This window comes from Beta vulgaris, chromosome 6 (assembly GCF_026745355.1).
Source record: "Beta vulgaris subsp. vulgaris cultivar EL10 chromosome 6, EL10.2, whole genome shotgun sequence".
NCBI lineage: Eukaryota > Viridiplantae > Streptophyta > Magnoliopsida > Caryophyllales > Amaranthaceae > Beta > Beta vulgaris.
In genome coordinates, this window is record NC_079207.1 from 14,952,911 (window position 1) to 14,974,418 (window position 21,508).

Genomic DNA, 21,508 nt, shown 5'->3' on the forward strand with positions numbered 1-21,508 from the left:
TTATTAATTTCATAAGCTATAACATTGAAATAGTTTTTTATATCAAACATTTCTTAACTGAATCGTTTCAATTGACTCCTAATTTTTCTTTTATGTTGATTGTCAAATAATGTTTTTATATATAATCAGCAGTTCACCAGGTACAATACTTATATGAAGACAACTTATTTACTTAATTAAGTGACCAATATTGACTTAAAAGTGACCCATTTTGGATAATGACTACCATCATCAATTTTTTGAGATAAACTTAATAAACTAAATGTTCACATATATACTTAGCTTGTACCAATGAGGCAATGAACTTAGCAAATGGGTATAATTTAGGGGTGTTTAGGAAAACCCACCCTGAATTATCCATCCAGAAAAATCTGATGACCCGCAACAAAAAAAACCGGGTATCAAATCTGATGTTTTTTGTCGTGTCGGGTAAAAATTCGTGAACCGGGTCGAGTGATGGGCCACATATATACAATAAATGGGTACCTCGAGTACCCGAACTTCTTGTTTCCCAATTCTTTTTTGGTATTGAAGTCCTCCTGACTTTAGTTTTACCTTTTAAGTTTATAGGTTTTTCACTTTTCAATAGCTTTCGATTTAATTTAATTTTTTTTCATTAATTTAATTTTTTTTTCTCTCCTCATGTTATAGTTGTTGATCCAAGGTCCAAGAAGTGCATTGGCAAAAGCACAAAAAATGGGTAAAGTATTTAGCTACGGAGTAAGTATGTATTAAATTTGACAATTTATGAAAAAAATATTGTCTTAATTATGTAAGTGAGGATTAATTTTTTGTTCTAATTATGTAAGCTGATATATGGATGATGGCTAAAATCTATATTTGAAACCCCAGGCCTAAAGTAATGGGTCATCCACCGAACATAAGAAACATATTTTGCTTATTTAATAGTAGTATATAAATTGTAATATAAATAAAAAGTACTACTTACATAGCCGGTATATAATGCCACGGTTTATATTTAATTTGCTAAAATTAAGGAATCATTTTTTATATAATTGATTTACAAATCACAATTGTGTGAGATACTATTTCATTGATTGCCAATATTCTCTTTGCTATAATCACGGATCATATTTGGTTATAATTGATTTCTTTCCTTCTATGTCAATTTGTGAAAAAATGATTGGCAATCACGCTTAAATCAACAGGATTTGCAAGATATCATATCTCTATTATATAAGGGAAGGGGGGAGCAATGGTGTCCTCTTTTGAAACGCCTATTTTGCCCCCCTTCTCTTTCTAAATTACAAAAGGAATGTCAAAATCAATATACCAAAAATAAATTTACAACACTCACTCACAAATCACTTAAATGAAGAAACTCTACAAATCACCCATACAATTGAGAAAATCACGTTATAAAAATCACGCAAATCACTCAAATAATCAGGAAACTTTATTAAAACTTAAAATTAATATACAAACTAAAACTAATAATTTAGAACGTCATTACATACAAAAACATTTACAAAAAATTACTTACATATCACTATTCTCAAGAACCATTCACAATTAATGGTGGATCATGATAAAAAAATTATTTACTTTTTTATAGTGTTTCCTATATATAATGAAACTTTTACATATGTTTGGACGTATTTTTTTCTATTATATAATAGCGATAAATTATTATCAAGGTAAATAGGTTTTTATAAAATATCATTCAAGAATTAAAGTACAACATATCTCTATTATATAAGGGAAGGGGGAGCTATGGTGTCCCAGAATGAAGAGACTATCTTACCCCTTCTCATTCTAAATTACAAATTCACTTACAAATCAAAGGGGCTTCAAATAAAAATATAAAAATATAATTATAATAATCACTCACAAGTCAATTAAAATCATAAAATTGCATAATTTACGTTATGCAAATCACTAAAATGAGGAAACTTTACAAAAACTTAAAAATTCACTTACAAACTACAACCTATGAAAAAATTTACTTGAAATCAAAGTGTCAACTTTCTTTACAATTTATGAAGTATTGTACTTAATTCAAAAAATCAACTAAAAAAATCATAATATTAGAAATCATAAATAAATTCAAAAAAAATTCTATTTTATTCATAGAATTTAACTTTGAAAAGTAAAAAAAAAAAACAAAAACAATGGTGAGAGACTTAAGTGACATAAACTAAACCAATCAAATTTTGCAACTAAAAACAATTATACTTCGTATGTCTAATGTTCAAATTTTGACTCTTATGTCGAAGAAAATTGAGTTTCTATTCGGAAAAATTCAAGCACGCATCGCGTGCAAAAAATTCTAGTATGTCAATGACACGTGGCAAATGAATGAGATGGTTCGAAAATCCAAGAAGCAATGAGAGGCTTTGAAGAATATGAAGATGCCACATAGGATAATTTTTTCTTGCTTTAATATTATATATGATTACATGTAATAACGGATTTTTGCTTGAATTTTGAATTATTGTTCTAATTATTGTTCGAATTTACTGGATTATCGAGTTTGAAAATTCGATTAATAATTGTTGATCTTTTAGAAATAGTTGATTGATCTACAGTTTGATAATTAAATAGTTCTAAATGGTTACGATGGTTATTTTTCAGAAATTAAATGAAATTTTTGATTGATATTATATGACTTTATTGTTTAAAATATTTAATTATTGTGAAAATTAGGATAGTTTGAAGAAAATATGTAAGGATTCATTTTGGATCTGTAGGTTCCATATGGATATGGATCCTCATTCTTATTACCTAGAATTCGGATAGGATCTGGATCCTTGCCTAAAAAACCAATCTAGATGTGGATCTTAAAGGACTCTGTCCAGATCCTACCCATTGTCATCTCTAATTGTGAGGTAAAGAATACAAAGTAATACTCTTTTTATTTCTTTTGAATCCACAAATTTTACTCTGTTACACAATTATATACTCTACTCTGATTATATATATACTAGTTTTCCACCCGTGCAAAAATGAACGGGAAGTTTATTTTTTTGATTTAATTTTTTATATCAAATAAGAATGTGTATATATTATGTTATACATGGTAATAAAACACTGCAGGTTTGCATGTAGCATTTATTGAAGAGGAAACACGAGAAAACCCTTTTATCTCAACGAAGTGAATGAACATCACAAATGAATTATTAAATGACAATAATAATAAGAGTATTTTAAAAACATTTTGAACCACGTCTTTGTAATATATATTTGTGGTAACATTTGAATTTTCACGTTCTTTATCGGCTATTAATGTTTTTCAAACCCTTTTTGCTAATAACTCTTGATATGAAAATATATATTTAAAATTATATAATACGTCCCTTGAAATCATGGTGTATCTATATTTATATAAATATGTAATGAAATAGTATAAACATAAAAGTAGAGCAGGCAACCAGCAAGTTGGGTTGGCAATCAGTTCAAGTTTGGTTGGATTTGCTTTTGGGTTTACTACACATTTAATAAACAGGTTGAAATACTCAACCCTGACCCGACCTATCTGATAAGCGAATTACCCGTTGAACCCATTTAATTATATTTAGTATTATACAAAATTAATTATTTTCTTAAAAGTATATATGAGAGAGTTCACTGTTGAAACTTGAAAGTATGCATGTTTAATATTTCTTATAATAATTGTGACCAATCTTAGCAATATTTACTTTTTTGACCAAATTTTAGTTTATCAATATATTTTTCGAGAATTTTCTACATATATGTAAGTTAATAAAGTCAAAGCATGTCAATTTCGAGTCAAAATGTCAACCTCAACCTACCTGTTTAATCAATGGGTTAGAAAATCGGTCAAAGTTCCAACCCTAACCTGCTTATTTTGGGTTAGGTTCGGGTCATATTTCGTATTGAGTTAGCTTTTGCAAACCCTACATAAAGTAGTGACATTATAATCTACACTGTATAGTAAATGTAAATTAACAAAAAAATTAAAGAGAAAATACATTTTTCAATTTAGTTTATTAAAAAAATAACATGTAACTCATCTTATCAAATAGACAATAAATTTCATATATATTGTAATATATAATGAAATATATATTGTAATGTATAAATTTTTCTTCTAATATATACCTAAGAAACGAATATAGAAATATCAGTTATTAATGTTCATCAAACCCTTTTTGCTAATAACTCTTGTATGACAATATATATTTAAAATTATATAATACGTCCCTTGAAATCATGGTATATATATTTATATAAATATGTAATGAAATAGTATAAACATAAAAGTAGAGTAGGCAACCAAGTTGGGCTGGCAATCAGTTCAGGTTTGGTTGGATTAGTGTTCGGGTTTACTAAACATTTAATAAACAGGTTGAAATACTCAACCCTGACCCGACCTATTTGATAAACGAATTACCCGTTTAACCCATTTAATCATAATATTATTATACAAAAAATTTCATGTATATGTAATATATAAATGAAATATTTATGTAATGTATAAATTTTTCTTCTAATATATACCTAAGAAATGAATATAGAAATATCCTACAGATATTATGATCTTGTAATGAGAATCGTATAAATTAAAATGGGTTTAACCTTAAACAAAATAACTAAATGGGCTTGTTATCTAAAATGATATAATATTGTATTAAGAATAGTCTAAAATTGGCTTACAACCCGTGCGATGCACTATACTGAAATATAAATTATCTATAGTAATCAGTATTATTATTATTATTATTATTATCCATATAAATGATTAAATGGTACTAAGTTAATAGCACATACATTGCTTAGGTTATAATTTAATTAACTTTGAGTAACATTTATTGTCAAACTTGTTCAAACTCGCTTTAAGCTCACATAAATTTCTTACAATGAATCTAATTGTTTATATCAATATTGTTACATATTAAAAAAAATTATCTATTCCCCTAGATAGCATGGTTTCATTTGCGGGTCAGCAAAATATGTGCTGATAATTAATATTAATAACATATATCTAAGAAAAAATATGAAAACCCAAAATATTTCAATTTAGAAATTGAATATTTTGTGATATTACATTAGAATCATGAAGTGATCATACACAACTAAATATTGAAATAATTTAAGAAAGATATAAATGAGAAATAAAGATTAGATGACTTTTAAAATTTGTTACTATTGACTTGCGAAATAATTTACATCTTGACTATTTGAGAAATAATTTATATTAAGATTATCTGGCCCGTGCATAATGCACATGGATTTTTTTAGTTCTCAAATAGTTTTTTTTAATTCCAAAATTATTGGAATGACTACATTTAAAATTGAAAGATTATAAATTGTAAATTTATATTTCATGATATAATCTTTTCATTAGGGTTGTCAAAATTAAAGCTGATCCAATATGATAACCTATCTCGAATCTAACCTGAAAATTTCGGATTTGGATTAAAATTTTCAACCTGAAAAAAAAGATGGGTCAGCCCAACCCGACCAGAAAAAATAATGGGTTAGGTTCAGGTTGAATTTTTGAACCTCAAAACAATCCGAATAGTCTGACTTTGAAGTGGGGTCAAATTCAAGGCAGGTCAACCTATGTTTATCTAACTTGTATTTAGGGGTGTTCGCGGTTTGGGTTGGTGCGGTTTGGGATGTAACCCAACCCAAACCGCAAATATACGGTTTGACATTTTTCCAACCCAAACCGCACCGCACTTTTGCCCAAACCGAACCGCGCAAAACGGTTTGGTGGGGTTTGGTTTGCGGTTTAACCATTTTTTCCTCCACGACGTTAATTTTGTAAACTAAGATTAAAAAAAATTGTTAATAAGAGTCCAAATAGATATGAAGTTGACTTCATAATTAAACATAAACAATAATTTATCAAAAGTGTTAAAGTTCTTTACCTCAAACTTCTTTTTTCAGTTACCGCCTTGTCAAGTGTATTTAAATTTATTTTTAAAAAAAAATATAAAATTGCGGTTTGCGGTGCGGTTTTGGTTTACAAAAATTAAAACCCAACCCAAACCGCAAACCGCGGTTTGCTTGAAATCACAACCCAAACCGCAATTTTAAAACCGCAAACCAACCCAAACTGCAAAAAAACGGTTTGGGTTGCGGTTTGGTGCGGTCCAGACCACACTTTGAACAGCCCTACTTGTATTAGACCAAACTCGTTTCTTGAATATTCTAAATTTGATTAAGTTGGCATTTGAATTCAAGACTCACTCAATATGTTGAATTATTGCAGTGATTAAATTTAAAATCATGTCATTTTGGGTTGGTTTCGGGTCAACCTGAAATCGAAAAGGTCGGGTTCAAATTCTAATTTTCGACCTGAAATCAGAATCAAGTCAAGTTTGGATTAGGGGTAAGTGACCCGAAATAGAAATCAGGTGAACTTGAAATAAATCCAACTCGAACTTATTGCTACCCTACATTATTAATATGGACAAATGACACGTAAAGATAATTATTATATACTACAATAATATCTAATAATAATGTATTCTACTGGAGTAATAATTAAGCAATATAAAAAGTTGTGAAAATTATCAATCCCGCAATTCCAAAATAAATTGTCTACATTATAAATCAAAATCTACGACTACGGGTAAGTTACATAAATGGTAATGTAAAATGGTAAGTTATATCAATATTAACATTGTTTATTATTATTTAGCAACTGTGCCAGAATTATACACGAAATAATATGATTGTAAAGTACTTCCATTTGCTGAGTGAAACTTACCAAATTTATAAGATTGTAATTGATCCATTTTACACGTGGCACTAAAAAAATGAGAATAAGTATAGTGATGACATGTGACGAAATGAGTAATAGCTTGACACATAGGCAAATTTTTCTAGCTTTATATATATACTACCTCTGTTTTTATTTAGTTGCAACAATTTCTACTTTTAGGTGTTTTTTATTAGTTGCAACATTTCTCTTTTTAGAAAAGCTTTTGGGATAATTTGACTATATTACCCTTAAATCTCTCTCTTTCCCCCATTTAATTACAGTACTAGTAGTAGGGGCAAGTGGGTCAATTATACTCTCTTTTCTCATTTCTTAATATTTGTGCAAAAAGGTAAATGTTGCAACTAAATAAAAACAGAGGTAGTATAATATAGATATAGATTTTTAAGTACATGTAAAGAAAAACATATCCGTATCAGATGTGATAAGAATTTGGATAACAACGTGAAGTATATCAATCTCATAAGCGTGAAAGTATACAAGCCATACACAAGTTGGAACGACTTCCAAGTTCCAAGTATCATTCTTAATTTACAATACCGAAACAATTTTCAACTTTTGAAAGTAATTTGTGGAGACAGTGAGCATTTGGCTAATGATCGTTGAAAAAATGCAACTAGTTATCTGCAAAAGCTATATGAAATCATTACCCTGGCCTGTGAACCTACAAGCAAGGAGCTGGCTCCCATAATTCATCAAACTGGAAAGGAAGCAAAAGAATATTAAGCATCTTCTTTCACATCGACTTGAAGTGAGATTTGATCTGATAAAATTCAATAAAACCCACGGCCCACGCCAAAAGTTGTAGTTAGGGATGAAAATGGGTTATAGATTTGATCGGATTATGCATAATTTGACTCCGTTCCTATAAAAAGTCGAATTATAAATGGAGTTCGACTTCGAACATTCGACTTCGACCCGACATAAAATTCGAACATCCGACTCTAAACCCGATCCAACTTATTTTTCCGTCTATTTTTAATAATAGAAAAGTCTTCTATAATACAATAATTTAATCATTACAATTTTTTCTAATTATCATATGAAAATCTTATATAGTGCAAATAATCTAAATATTACTATCATTCTTAATAATCATTTTTTCAATGGAAAAATCTTATATAATACAATTGGCTGAAAGTCAAAATCAGATTATACATAGATAATACATTATCATAAATAAAAAAATAATTAATTCACTTAAAGTCGGAGTCGGATTATTTTATGATATCCGACTCCGACCCTCTCCCGACCGGACTTTTTAAACTGAGTCAAATTCGAATTATTTTTTTGTCGAAATCATCTCGTATTTTTCCTTTGGATTGGAATGGATTAGGCTCATATTCGAACTGAATTCTCATCCTACTTTGTAATTACTCCTATTACTAATGAAGTTTAAAAGAGACCCTCTCAGTCCATTATTGACTTTGGTAGTTCGCATTTAATGTGGTGCTTGAGTTGTCATTCCAACCTCAACAAGTGTTGCAATTCCTGTAAAGCAATTGAATTGAGAAAGTAATTTGGTTCTCTTACCTCAATATGAATTCAACCCGAGAATTATCAAGTATTGTATTTATTATTTACTTTCTCTATTTCAATTTACTTGAGAATTATAACGGACTTTTATACTATTTATATACTTTTTTTTAGCTATTTTGTATAGATTAATATACAAGATTAAACATAATCATGTGAAATTTATTAATTTATCTTGATATATACTTTTAAAAATCAATTTTAAAAAAATAATATTTATTTATAAATACGTGAAAAGTCATGTTGTTGATTAATACAAAGGAAGTATAATTTAATGCTTTGACTTTTACACTTATTATTAATTTTTAATAATATTATATAAGAGTTGATATTCAAAACATATATAATAAGTTGACACTAGTCCATCAATATATTACTATCTTTAACCCACTTTTTTTATATAATTTGATTTTTAGACTTGTCAAATTGCCACTAATATATTTAGTTATCAATAAGTAAAAGTTATAAAGAGTTGGTATTTAAGAAAAAAAATAAATATATGTCATAAATCAAGGCATCAAGCAACATCCCATGTAATTATGTACTCCCTCCGTTTCCTAAAGATCTTCCCACTTACTGTTCCTACAGATACCAAGGAAAATCAAGTTGTGTGGGGCATGGTGTGAGTAAAGTAGGAGAGAGAAAGGGGTTAAGATAAATAAACAATAAAAAGGGATTAAAGTAGGAGAGAGAAAGGGAGTAAAATTGAATTAATAATGTAATGGTGGACCATATGATAGTGACATGAGAGCGTAAATAGGGAAATTTGTTTTGCCAAATAAGAAATAAAGCAAAAGTGGGAAGATCTTTTGGAAACACCCTTAAACGGAAAGAGGGAAGATCTTTAGAAAACGGAGGGAGTAAGACCCAAAGTCAAATAGATCAATAATGTTAAAGTACAAATTGTGTATATTATATCTATTTCATGATTTTTAACCAAGTATATTTTCATTTCAAAGTAAGGCCTTGAACCAAATTGATTTGAACAAACTAAAACTATAAGAGAAGCTAGTTGAACTAAATTAAATTACTATTAATTTAGTCAAGAAGAGTGCCTTAGCATCACTTAAAGCAAAAAATTTTCATACATCTGAGTGTACCGTGAACATATTTTGTGTTTGTATATTCATATTTTCATACATAATGTTATTTTTTGGTTCATTTGAAATCGCCATATGAGCTAAAAATATACTAAAAAAAAGAGTTTTAGATAAGTAAACGAGCAAAAAGTAAATCTTCTATATAACATACCTATCATATATTCGGATGTATGATGAATCAACTCATCACCTAAATGGCTAAGCCCAAGTATCGAACAAGTAGCTAAAATATTAGACGAGATGAGTGATACTACTTACTACAGGATAGGATAGTATGAAAGAAGATACTCCATATTCCATAATTAGAGTTTCACACAACTGCCACGTGTTGTGAAGCATAAAAAATAATTTTCACATCTAGTAAGTTCAATTATCTCTTTCCATCTTTTGTTTTTTATGATTATTTTCCAAAAAATCTCTCTCTTCTTTATCTCTACCTCATTTCTTTGTTTTTTCCTCGTGGAAGACCAACTCATACTGTTGACAATCTTGCAGAAGACTCTAATTTTCATTTCCCCTCTCCAAATCTCTAATCTCATCTTCTTTCTCTCTCCTCCCTTCTCTTCAACCTCGCCGCCTTTCACCTATAAACCTCATTTTCCGAATTTTATCCTCCCCCCCTCTCTCTCTCTCTCTCCTCTCTTTGAATCTTTACCTAAATATTCCCAAATCCAGCACTTTCAACCTTAATTTTACCAAACAAAGATAAATAAATGAAAGGTTTCTTCTTTTAGGTTTCTGTGTAAATCCTGACCGTCGATTTCTCTCGCCGGAGATCGATGAATTTCCCCAAATTAACTGTAGATATTAATTATTATTTACCCTTTTTTGGAGTAAATTTCTTACCCAGTGTCATGTTCATCTAGTCAGAGAATCATCAGTGCAGGGACCAGCTGGTAGTTGGGAGAGAGAAAGGGTGGAAAATAAAAATAAAAAAGGAAGTGATAAAAGCAGATTGACTGGTAGCTGCTGAAGAGAGAGAAAACACAAAATACTGTGTTTGTGTTTGTGTGTTCAACTTTCTCTCTCCTGGAAAAAAAACCCTAAAAAAATCCCTCTTTTTTCCCCACTCATGCCGGCAGATTTGGATGATTCATCACCTAAAACTATGTCAAACAATACAGCTTCTGGAGAAGCAAGTGTTTCTTCAAGCGGCGATCAAATTGAACCCTTAAAACCTCCTCCAAAAAAGAAGCGTAATCAACCTGGAATGCCTGGTAATTTTTCTTTTTTCTTTTTTCTTTTTATTTATCAATAAAGATATATATTTTTTTTTAATTTTTTTTGGTGGGTGATAATGAGCAGATCCAGATGCAGAGGTAATAGCTTTGTCACCGAAAACATTAATGGCGACCAACAGATTTGTATGTGAAATATGTAACAAGGGTTTTCAGAGAGATCAGAATCTTCAGTTACATAGAAGAGGGCATAATTTGCCATGGAAGTTGAGGCAAAGATCGAGTAAAGAGGTTAAGAAGAGAGTTTATGTTTGCCCAGAAATTAGTTGTGTTCATCATGATCCTTCAAGAGCTTTGGGAGATTTGACTGGGATTAAGAAACATTTTTGTAGAAAACATGGTGAAAAGAAGTGGAAATGTGATAAATGTTCTAAGAAATATGCTGTGCAATCTGATTGGAAAGCTCATACTAAGATTTGTGGTACTAGGGAGTATAAGTGTGATTGTGGTACTCTTTTTTCAAGGTTGGATTTTTTTTTTTTTTTTTTTTTTTTGTGTTTGTTATTTGGGTAAGATCAAATTGTTTTGGTATTAAATTTTGTGGGGATTTGTTTGTTTGTTTGGTGTTGATTGACAGGAGAGATAGTTTTATTACTCACAGAGCATTTTGTGATGCTTTAGCTGAGGAAACTGCAAGAAATCCTCGTTCGAGTGGTAATAATAGCAATAATAGTAAGATGGATGTGGACACAAAAATTGTAACTGGTGGAATTGCTTCGCCGCCTGCACCGCCAACGCTATCGCCGGTGTCTCAGCAGATGCCTCCTCCGTCGCCAGTGCCTGCACCGTTACAATCGCCAGCAACACCGTCGCAGCCGCAGTCACCGCTTGCCATGGGTCCAGCAATGCAGCCGCCGCTTACCATGGCTTCACCAACTAATATGGTGTCATCCATTTTGCCTATTCAGAGTGCAGGTGAAGAACATATTCAGCATTTCTTGAGTAGGATGACTAAGTTGTGTCATTTATTGTGGTGTCTGATGTGTTCTATAGGAGTGTTTTTTGTTGAATTGAATGATAAGTTTTGTTGTCTTGTTTAATTTTTGTTTGTTGTTAATCTTGATGGTTTTTCTTTGGATTTAGTTTATTTTGTCTGTTATTGATTTTTTGTTTTTATCTGGGTTAAGATTGGATGCATATATATTAATGGTTGCTGACTTAGACTTTTATTAAAGCTACATTTTTTAGCTAAAAAGATGACAACAGAGTGCTCTCCCCTGTGGATAGAAGATTCAATGATTTATTATCTTTTAAAATTTCATTAAAGGCAAGATCTAATTGATTCAAAAGTGGAGTATGGGAGAGTTGGAAAGAAGGGGGAGATGATAAAAGAGACCATGATTGAATTTGACTCTTTTCACTTTTATCTAAAGCTCATTTTTAGTGAAGAAAAAGCCATTGCTATTGAGTGAAGAAACAATTTTTTTTCACCATGTTCTTTCTTTTTACAGTTCAACTCTTGCCAGAAATTCCAACTCCGGTCTCAGAAGATGTACTTCCTCCGGTCTCCATAGTCGCGTCTGAGTTAAAGGGTAGCAGTAGCAGTTGTTGCAGTTCTAGTAGTGGTGCCAACACTAGTGGCAGCAGTGTATTTGCTACCTTATTTGCTTCTTCCTCAACTACACCAGTTAGCTTACCATCCCACCCAAATCCGGCTTTCTCAGACTTCATCCAATCCATGGCTCGACCTGAATGTCCCCCACCAGAACTCCCCCCTTCTGTATCAACAGAACCGATATCGCTTTGCCTCGCTACAAATCATGGGTCATCCATCTTCGGGCCTGCTGGCCAAGAACGGAGGCAGTATGCACCGTCTCCACAGCCAGCAATGTCAGCCACTGCACTACTTCAAAAAGCTGCTCAAATTGGTGCTGCAGGAAGTGGGGGTTCATTACTTCGTGGGCTCGGGCTTGTCTCATCGACTTCATCTGCTGGGCCGTCGGAAGGTCTTCAATGGACTTCTCGGCAAGTTGAACCTGAGACTAGCCCTGTCCAATCAGGCCTTGGGCTGGGACTGCCTTGTGACGAAGGGTCTGGACTGAAGGAACTAATGATTGGAAGTTCTTCAATGTTTGGCCCAAAACAGCCCACCCTTGACTTCCTCGGGTTGGGAATGGCTGCAGGAGGAAGCTCAAATGGGGGGCTCTCGGCTTTGATCACATCGATGGGAAATGGCCTTGATGTGGCTGCCGCAGCGGCTTCGTTTGGGGGAGCAGAGTTTGCTAGTAAAGACATTGGAAGGAGCTCATGATGTAAGAATCAAAGAGAGAAGCTAGATTGTACAGGGTATCTCTTTGATGTTGCAGAGAAGATCAGGTATAGTTGTAGGTGGGGTTACTATTTACAATTTATGCCTGAAATCTAAGACTAGAGGCAGTTAGGGTCTTTTTGATAATTCTGCTGCCTTTATAATGAATGATAAAGAGGCTATAAAATATGTTGTACTATGTTGTAATTCAACTACTTCTGGTTAGAAACTTTAGTCAAATCCATTTCCCCTGCCTAAGTATGTAAAAGGGGGAGTTAGTAAATTCATGAATCAATCTAAGTTTTACAAATTCGTCATTCTCTTTAGCCTGCTACTACTTAAATATTTGTGTTGTCTTGTTGCAGTTTTATTTTATTAAATCCAACTTTTTGCTAGAGTTGTAATTTACTCGACTACTAAACCTAAAGATAATATTTGTCATCAAAACCAAAGCTTGGTGTAGTGGTAAAGTTGTGTATCTCATAACCTTGAGGTTGTGGGATCGAATCTTACTAAGGACAATCTTTCCCACTACTAAGGAGTAAGGAGCTTTGCTTGTTAAGTTGGATCTTATGTGGTGTTCCGATTTGATAGTTGTTTTTCTGCTTACCAACCAACAAAAAAAAGCTCACTGTGTATCAGAGCTTCACGATAGCAAGTTTCCTTCGTGAGGTTTAAAGGCAGTGACATATTCAATATAGAGAGCTTGATGAAACCTGGTTGATTGCAACACAATCACTTGGTCAAGTCTTGTTGCTAGATGGCTCTCTAATATTTAAGCTTTTGCAATCCTCCATTGGAGATGTCATCTCGGAGAAATAAGAAATGACTATCTATTGCCCAATCAATTAATTGTTGATTCATCGGCATAAAAAAAGAGTTTCATTAATTGATATAGGGATCATTAGTGAAATTCATAATGAGTAGTTTTTTTTAAAGATATTCGTTGTTGTTGGGCGTTTTGTTAATATACTCTAATTTTTTAGAGTAGTTTTAAAAGAACGAATAGTAGGTAATTGATTGGAGAGTCATCATCGAGTTACCACTGTAAATTTTATTAGATCCAGTCAAAGGCAAATTTAAAGTTGAGGTAACTGACAAATGACACTAAAATTATTTGTGAAAGTATTGGGTCAGACCGTCTGACCCAATACTTTCCGTCGGACGACAAGTTCTCTTCGCCGACATCAACAACGTCGACTATGGCTTTCGGCGTGATCTTGTCTCTGTAGACCTCGCCTCGCCGAATGGATTCGCCCCTTTGGACTTTCCTTCAGTAGCATTACTCTCCCCTCCATTATTACCACTCACAACAGGTAAAGTCCTAGGCTGCAAATTCAACCTCGGCCTTCCACTTCCACTTCCATTCCCATCACTCTCTCTCTCTTTCCTCATGTATCACCCTCAACACCATTACCACTTCTATCATCTCTCTTCCTGGACCAAGTATCCGAATCTGGCCCTGACCCATTAGAATAAGATTCAAAGCCCATTCTTCTCTCTCTTACTGGAGCAGCAACAAAGCTCTTATTAGAAGCCCAATTATCAACCTCATCAGCCCTACTAGAATTAAGAATCCAAGTTACTTTCATTTAGACCTAAGTTACTTTCATTTAGACCTAAGTTACTTTCATTTAGACATAACTTACTTTCATTTAGACCTAAGTTACTTTCATTTAGACCTAAGTTACTGTCAGTTAGACCTAAGTTACTTTCATTTAGACCTAAGTTACTTTCATTTAGACCTAGGTTATTTTCAGTTAGACCTAAGTTACTTTCATTTAGAGGTAACTTACTTTCATTTAGACTAACTGAAAAAAATGAAGACTAACTGAAAAAAAATTAAGACTAACTGAAAAAAATTGAAACCAACTGAAAAAAAAGAAGACTAACTGAAAAAAAATGAAGACTACCTAAAGTCGTCCGACGAGAATATTGTGTCGGACGAGTCCGACACAATACGAACTCAAATTATTTAGGGGTTCCGACAATTTGATAAGTTCGCATTTAATGTTTGCGTGCGCCGAATAGGAGTGGTAGTTTGTTTTTGCTTTCTTTGGTCATTTCTACATGTTTAGACTTCTTAATCACCTATCACTGCCTCACTGATGTATACAACTCTTGACAATAAAAGGCGTTTTCATATTGCATTGTTTCTAGCTAATACCAATCATTTTGGTTCTCATACTCACTGTGAGAAAAGGTTAGTAGCTATTTCACATTCTAAATGAATGTGATCACATTTGAAAAGACTAATGACAACCTTTTGTCAACACTAAATATACACTGAAAACCTGATTTGAATTATTTTATCCAACTTAAAAGTGTATCCGAAATTATGTTAATATGATATGAGCATTAGTGAGGAGTTGATAACTAGAAATTAATTTTATTAGTTGGTTTGATTAATTGATGTGTAGCTAATTATGTTCAAGCATATATAGTATTTTATTTACCGTTTTTTCATTAGGGATCTCTATGATATTTCAAAATTCATGGAATACCGCATTGTTTTGACTTTTGATAATGCAGAAGAGAACCTTACTATTTGAACCAAATGCACGAAATGCCCTTAATGACCAATGATGTCAAGCTTTCGATAGTCATTATCCTAATTAACCTATAACCCTAATCCCAAATTCCTAACCCCCTAAATCATAACCCCCGACCCCACCGTAAACCCTAACCCTACCAATTTCATAGGATTAGACATTGTTTCTCGTGTTCTCTTTCTTTTGTGCAACTTTCATAAGACTATTCCAAACAACCTACTGTCCATTTAATTATAAATGTTCGAATAGATCCCACATGAAATTATATCGCATAGTATTTACTTCTTGTCTTGTTAAAAAAATAATGTTAGCAAGACTATATGCGAGCCGATCTTAATAGAATCCAACGGACACGATGACATTATAGTCATTTGCCGACTTTATACTATTTTTGAGCTGGACAAGAAAAGATCCAAGAATTATCCTAAACAGTTCACAGAGAGGATATTTTCCATTTTAACTGGGCATATTGGAGCATAACATGAAATAGTAGTCTACTTCTTCACCAATCAGCAATCACCATGATCCAGTGTACACCCATAATAATGCGTTTATTCTACTTAGCACTTAAGTATATGATAGTAGTTGCTTATCAGGTTCCAACTTTGACGTATGAGAAAGAAACAGTGCTGCACAAATTCCTCACTATTGACATGACCAAATTATCAATTGTGCCCATCAATTATAAAATTTCATCAGGTGCGTCTTATTTTCATCTTTATATAGGAGTTGAGTCCAATTTTTTATATTATTTTTCCGCATTTGAAATTAGTTTTTCTTATTATGAAAGATAATTGTTTTAATGACTAATTTCTGTTAGGTTACATAGACAAACTAGCTCAAAGGATGTCATCATATATAAGGGAGATATTTCACAACTTGTTATTCAGATGAGGATTCGAATCATAGGCAAAGTTCTATAATACGGGGTAATACTCTACTAAGTTACTACCTATTCCTCATTTGATATTAAATTTTTGATCACTATATTATGACTTTTAGTCGATTTAACTAATTATTTAAATTAATTTAGGAAAAAAATCAAAGTTTGAAGAATCTTCCATATTGCTTTTGTGAGAATCCTACATGTATGTATTTGTTTTAAGTGACTTATGTATTACATTTATAGGGGATATTCGTAAGGCTAGATAGAGTAAGACACATGATTTTTTGTTAACCTACTGAATTTGTCAATTTCAGATTTAGACCACTATGAGGGGGCCGGTATCATTAAATTTGAAATTATTTGTACATAAATCAAAGAAATTGAGAACTATTACAAAACGAAACAACCCAACACCTTTCAAAAAAAAAAAAAACAAAAACAAAACAACCCCAACATGTAATACTAGAATTTTTTTCGAAACAAAAACTTGATTTTTTTCGACATAAGAGTCAGAATTTGAACATTAGACATACGAATTATAATTGTTTTTACTTGCAAAATTTGATTGGTTTAGTTCCTGTCACTTAAGTCTCTCACCAATCTTTTTGTTTTTTTTTTTTTTACTTTTCAAAGTTAAATTCTATGAACAAAATAGAAATTTTATTGAATTTATTTATGATTTCTAATATTATAATTTTTTAGTTGATTTTTGAATTAAGTACAGTACTTCATAAATTGTAAAGAAAGTGGACACTTTGATTTCAAGTCAATTTTTTCATAAGTTGTAGTTTGTAAGTGAATTTTTAAGTTTTTGTAAAGTTTTCTCATTTTAGTGATTTGCATAACGTAAATTATGCAATTTTTTTAGTTGACTTGTGAGTGACTGTTATAATTATATTTTTTTGTATTTTTGTTTGAAGCCCCCTTTGATTTGTAAGTGAATTAGTAATTTAGAATGGGAAGGGCCGAAGGGGGTAACATAGTCTATTCATTCGGGGACACCATAGCTCTCCCCTTCCCTTATATAATAGAGATATGTTGTACTTTAGTTCTTGAATGATATTTTACATAAACGTTTTTACCTTGATAATTAATCGCTATTATATAATAGAAAAAGATAGGTCCAAATTTATGTTAAAGTTTCATTATATATAGGGAACACTATAAAAAACTATTTTTTGTTTTCCTTGTCTAACTTCTAAATTTCAATTTCACTACAAATGCACCTCTATTTTTTATTATGACCCACCATTAATTGTGAATGGTTCTTGAAAATAGTTATTTGTAAGTAAATTTTTGTAAATGTTTTTGTATGTATTGACGTTCTAGGTTATTAGTTTTAGTTTATATGTTAATTGTAAGTTTTAATAAAGTTTCCTGATTATTTGAGTGATTTGCGTGATTTTTATAACGTGATTTTCTCAATTGTATGAGTGGTTTGTAAAGTTTCTTCTTTTAAGTGATTTGTGAGTGAGTGCTGTAAATTAATTTTCGGTACACTAGTACAATAAATGCTACTTGCTGCGGTTAAAAAGTGCCCTATTGCTGCGGATTGGGGCGCGCAGCAATTAAGGGCGCAGCAATAGGTATTAATTATATTGCTGCGGTTTAATATTGCTGCGGTTTTTTAGGCCAAACCGCAGCAATAGATATTTTTTTAATAATAAAAATACAGGTATATTGCTGCGGTTTCTTCCCCGAAACCGCAGCAATATATGCATGACAGGTAAAATTTTTTTTTTTTTCATTACTCAAGGCCCATAAAGATCTTACCCACAAAGATTTGTTAACTCATAGGTAAAAACAGAAGTTTTATCAGCTTATATGAGAGGAAAATACAGAGATATTCAAGAGAAAGTTTATGAATATTTTAACTCACGCAATATTTTACAATTACTGAATTACAGATCTAAAAACAAATACAATTATTGAATTACAGATAATTAACAAAAAAAAAAAAAAAACAAAAAAAAAGTGTGAACGACTTTGACGCAAACCAAGCTTCTCAACCCAAGCCATCTGATAAAACTGAACAGCATGACCTTTGCTTCTCATCCATGGTGGTGGCGCGCTTCACGAGCGACAAAGGCCGGCGAAATCCAGCGAGCCACGAACGACGAAGGCCGACGACCACGAGCCACGAACGACGCTCGCTCGCCCAGCACTCGAACACGATGCTCGCCTTCACACCCTCGCTCGCACGCACCACCTTCGTCGGTCTGCTTCGAACGACCACGCACATATAGAGAGGAGAGAAGACGGTTTAAGGCGACGAGAGAGAAGACCACGCACCTTCGTCGGTCTGCTTCGAACGAACACGATGCTTCGAACCCAGAACTCGGGGAAGAATTATACAGCAAAAACAAGAATGGACCGATAGTTGCTTCGAAGGCGACGAGAAAGAACGATAGAGAGGAGAGAAGACGGTTTAAGGAGACAGAGGGCGAAAGCAGCGCCGAAGAGGAGAGAGAGAGGGCGACCGAAGAGAGAGAGGAGAGAGGGCAGGGCGAAAACCCTAGTGAGGAGAGAGAGGGGGAGAATGAGGAGAAACGGCTGAGGACAGGTAATGAGAGGGAGAGAGGGAAACAAACCCTAACTGGGCCGAAATATATTTAAAACAACATATACAGCTAATATTGCTGCGGTTGCCACGTAGGACCGCAACAATATATTAAAAAAATAGTTTTTTAATATATTGTTGCGGTCCTACGTGGAAACCGCAGCAATATTAGCTGTTATGGGCCCCACATGTTTTTCAAAATTTATCCGTTGAACAATATTGCTGCGGTTTTTGGCGGGAACCGCAGCAATATTGTCATTTTCTATTTTTTATTTCTTTTTACGTGTTATATTGCTGCATATAGGTAAAACCGCAGCAATATTAGCGCAGCAAATAGCATTTATTCTACTAGTGGTAGTTTTCTTTGAATGTCGATTTTGATTTTGACATTCCTCTTGTAATTTAGAAAGGGAAGAGGGGTAAAATAGGTGTTTCAAAAGAGGATACCATTGCTCCCCCCTTCCCTTATATAATAGAGATGTGCTGTCCATTATAAATTACTTGGTTTACTTTTTACTTCATTTATACTTAGAAATAAATAACTTAAATGAACCTAGTGCACACAAACTTAATGCGCACCGGGTTGGTAATCGATATTAACTTTATATATTGAGTTTAATAGAGATGTAGTAAGCTTATGTACAATAATATAGTGAATTTCTATTAACGGAAAACATATAGTGAAATTATATGCAATATATTGGAAGATTTAATTTTAATTTTTAACATAGAGGAAGATGTAGTTTGTGTTGTATATTGTGACACGTGCTTTAACATATAGAAAAATGCAGTTTCTGCATGATATAGTGAGTGTCTGAACAATACGGTGATTTTTATGATATGATGAGTGTTTGAATAAAATAGTGGATTGTTGAAAAATGATGTAGTTTCTACATGATATAATATGTTTTACAGCGAGTTTCTTCATGATATAGTGGATTGTTTAAGAATTATGTATATTCTGCATGATATAGTATGTTTTCGAATGATGTAGTGGATTTCTGCATGATATAGTATGTTTTTGAATAATATAATGGATTTCTGCATGATTTAGTAGGTTTCTACGTGATATATAATGGATTTATTCAAAAATAATATGTGCTTTTGACTTGGTGCACACTAATGTTAAAGCAAGTTAAATTAACTTAAAAAAAATAATACTCCTCTTATAAAATAACTAGTTTTTAGGCTCGGATATACCCGGGTAATTATATCTTTCATTTATCAATATTTTACTTTAAAATAATTACATCAAGTATCACTTGGTTTAGTGGTTAACACCTGAGTATATATGCTTGTGATCTCGGGATCGAATCTTACATAATTCATTTTCTAGCCTTCTATGCACGCGATGCGTGCGTCGATTGTTTGGGTTTGTTCTTAATAAATTTTATCTAAATATAATTTTAGAAGTGTGATTTATAATTATTGTTGTACAAACTAATGTAAAGTAATTAGAAATTGTAATGAACATTTAGATATAAAGTCTTATAGTCAATTTGAATTTGTAATTTTTTTAAATTAAATAACCATTTTTAAAAGTGTGTCAAGTTACTTTGTTAATGGTTATTTAGTTTAATTTATCATTAGAATTTTGACTCCGTCTTTACATTAGGAAAGGATATATTGTAGAAAATTTGAATATCCAATTATATATTTAAGGATATATTGTAGAAAATTTGAATATCCAATTATATATTTAGCTATAAGGACAAAAATGACTTTTTAAGGAGACACCATAGCTCCCCTTTTGCTTACAATAGAGATAGATAACTGAAAGAAATACTTCTACATGTTATAAGAGCACCATTACTCACAATCTTAAAAAAAATCATCCCACTCTCTTTTTAATTTTCTCTCCAAAAAATATCCCACAATCTTTTCCCACTTATCTTCTTAATCACGAACAAAAAAAAAAAGTGAAAGTATTGGGTCAGACCGTCTGACCCAATACCTTCCGTCGGACGGGCTTAGCCCATCAAAAACGCGCGGGCTTTTTTTTTCATATTTGTTTTGTTGATCAATCATCACCATTTTCCCAACACTTTTCACCTCCCCAAAACCCATAACTTTCCCACATTCTCTCTCCTCCATAACAACTCGATAAAATGGGACTCAAAAAACGCAGCAAAAAACCCACCTTCACCGCCGCGGGTACAATGTTCAGCTCTTTTCTGCCATGGTGGTGCGTAAACCAACACACCTCTTCTTAGGTCAAGAGGAGGAGAGAGGAGTTCGTGAAGATTGTGAGCTCTCAGCGCAAGAACTTGATGCATTGTTTAGGAATTGGTGGAGAAACTGTAGTGGGTTGGTTATGATTTTGGGGTATGTAGGGTGGTTTCAAATGGTGCAGCATCCTTCAAATTCATGGAGGTGAGTCTTTGTATGTGTGTATTTTCTGCTTCAGTAGTGCGTTGGTTTTGCTCCAAAGGTTTGTCTTGCTTTTGTGGGTTAGACTTTGTTTTCTTTCAGTTAGACTTTGTTTTCTTTCAGTTAGACTTTGTTTTCTTTCAATTGGACTTTCTTTTCTTTCAGTTAGACTTTCTTTTCTTTCAGTTGGACTTTCTTTTCTTTCAGTTGGACCAACTAAAGAAATAATGGGCCAACTGAAAGAAATAATGGACTAACTGAAACAAAATGAAGACTACCTGAAGAAAAATGTAGACTACCTGA

The 21,508-nt window shown here is 32.4% G+C and overlaps 1 protein-coding gene across 1 annotated transcript; it reads left to right on the plus strand.

The window, feature by feature from the left end:
• The first annotated feature begins 9,787 nt into the window (after positions 1–9,787).
• On the plus strand, positions 9,788–13,154 carry LOC104895885 (zinc finger protein GAI-ASSOCIATED FACTOR 1). Its single transcript, XM_010682528.4, has 4 exons — positions 9,788–10,568; positions 10,657–11,053; positions 11,167–11,504; positions 12,041–13,154. Exons 1-4 carry the CDS (start codon positions 10,424–10,426, stop codon positions 12,838–12,840), a joined length of 1,680 nt encoding a protein of 559 aa, XP_010680830.1. The 5' UTR covers positions 9,788–10,423; the 3' UTR covers positions 12,841–13,154.
• Positions 13,155–21,508: the final 8,354 nt, after the last annotated feature.

Excerpts from the sequence above, each read along its gene's own strand:
- LOC104895885 (XM_010682528.4), top strand. The coding sequence starts at position 10,424 with ATGCCGGCAGATTTGGATGATTCATCACCTAAAACTATGTCAAACAAT. Across the intron at positions 11,054-11,166 it reads TGTGGTACTCTTTTTTCAAG|GAGAGATAGTTTTATTACTC; the intron begins GTTGGATTTTTT and ends GTTGATTGACAG. Across the intron at positions 11,505-12,040 it reads TTTGCCTATTCAGAGTGCAG|TTCAACTCTTGCCAGAAATT; the intron begins GTGAAGAACATA and ends TTCTTTTTACAG.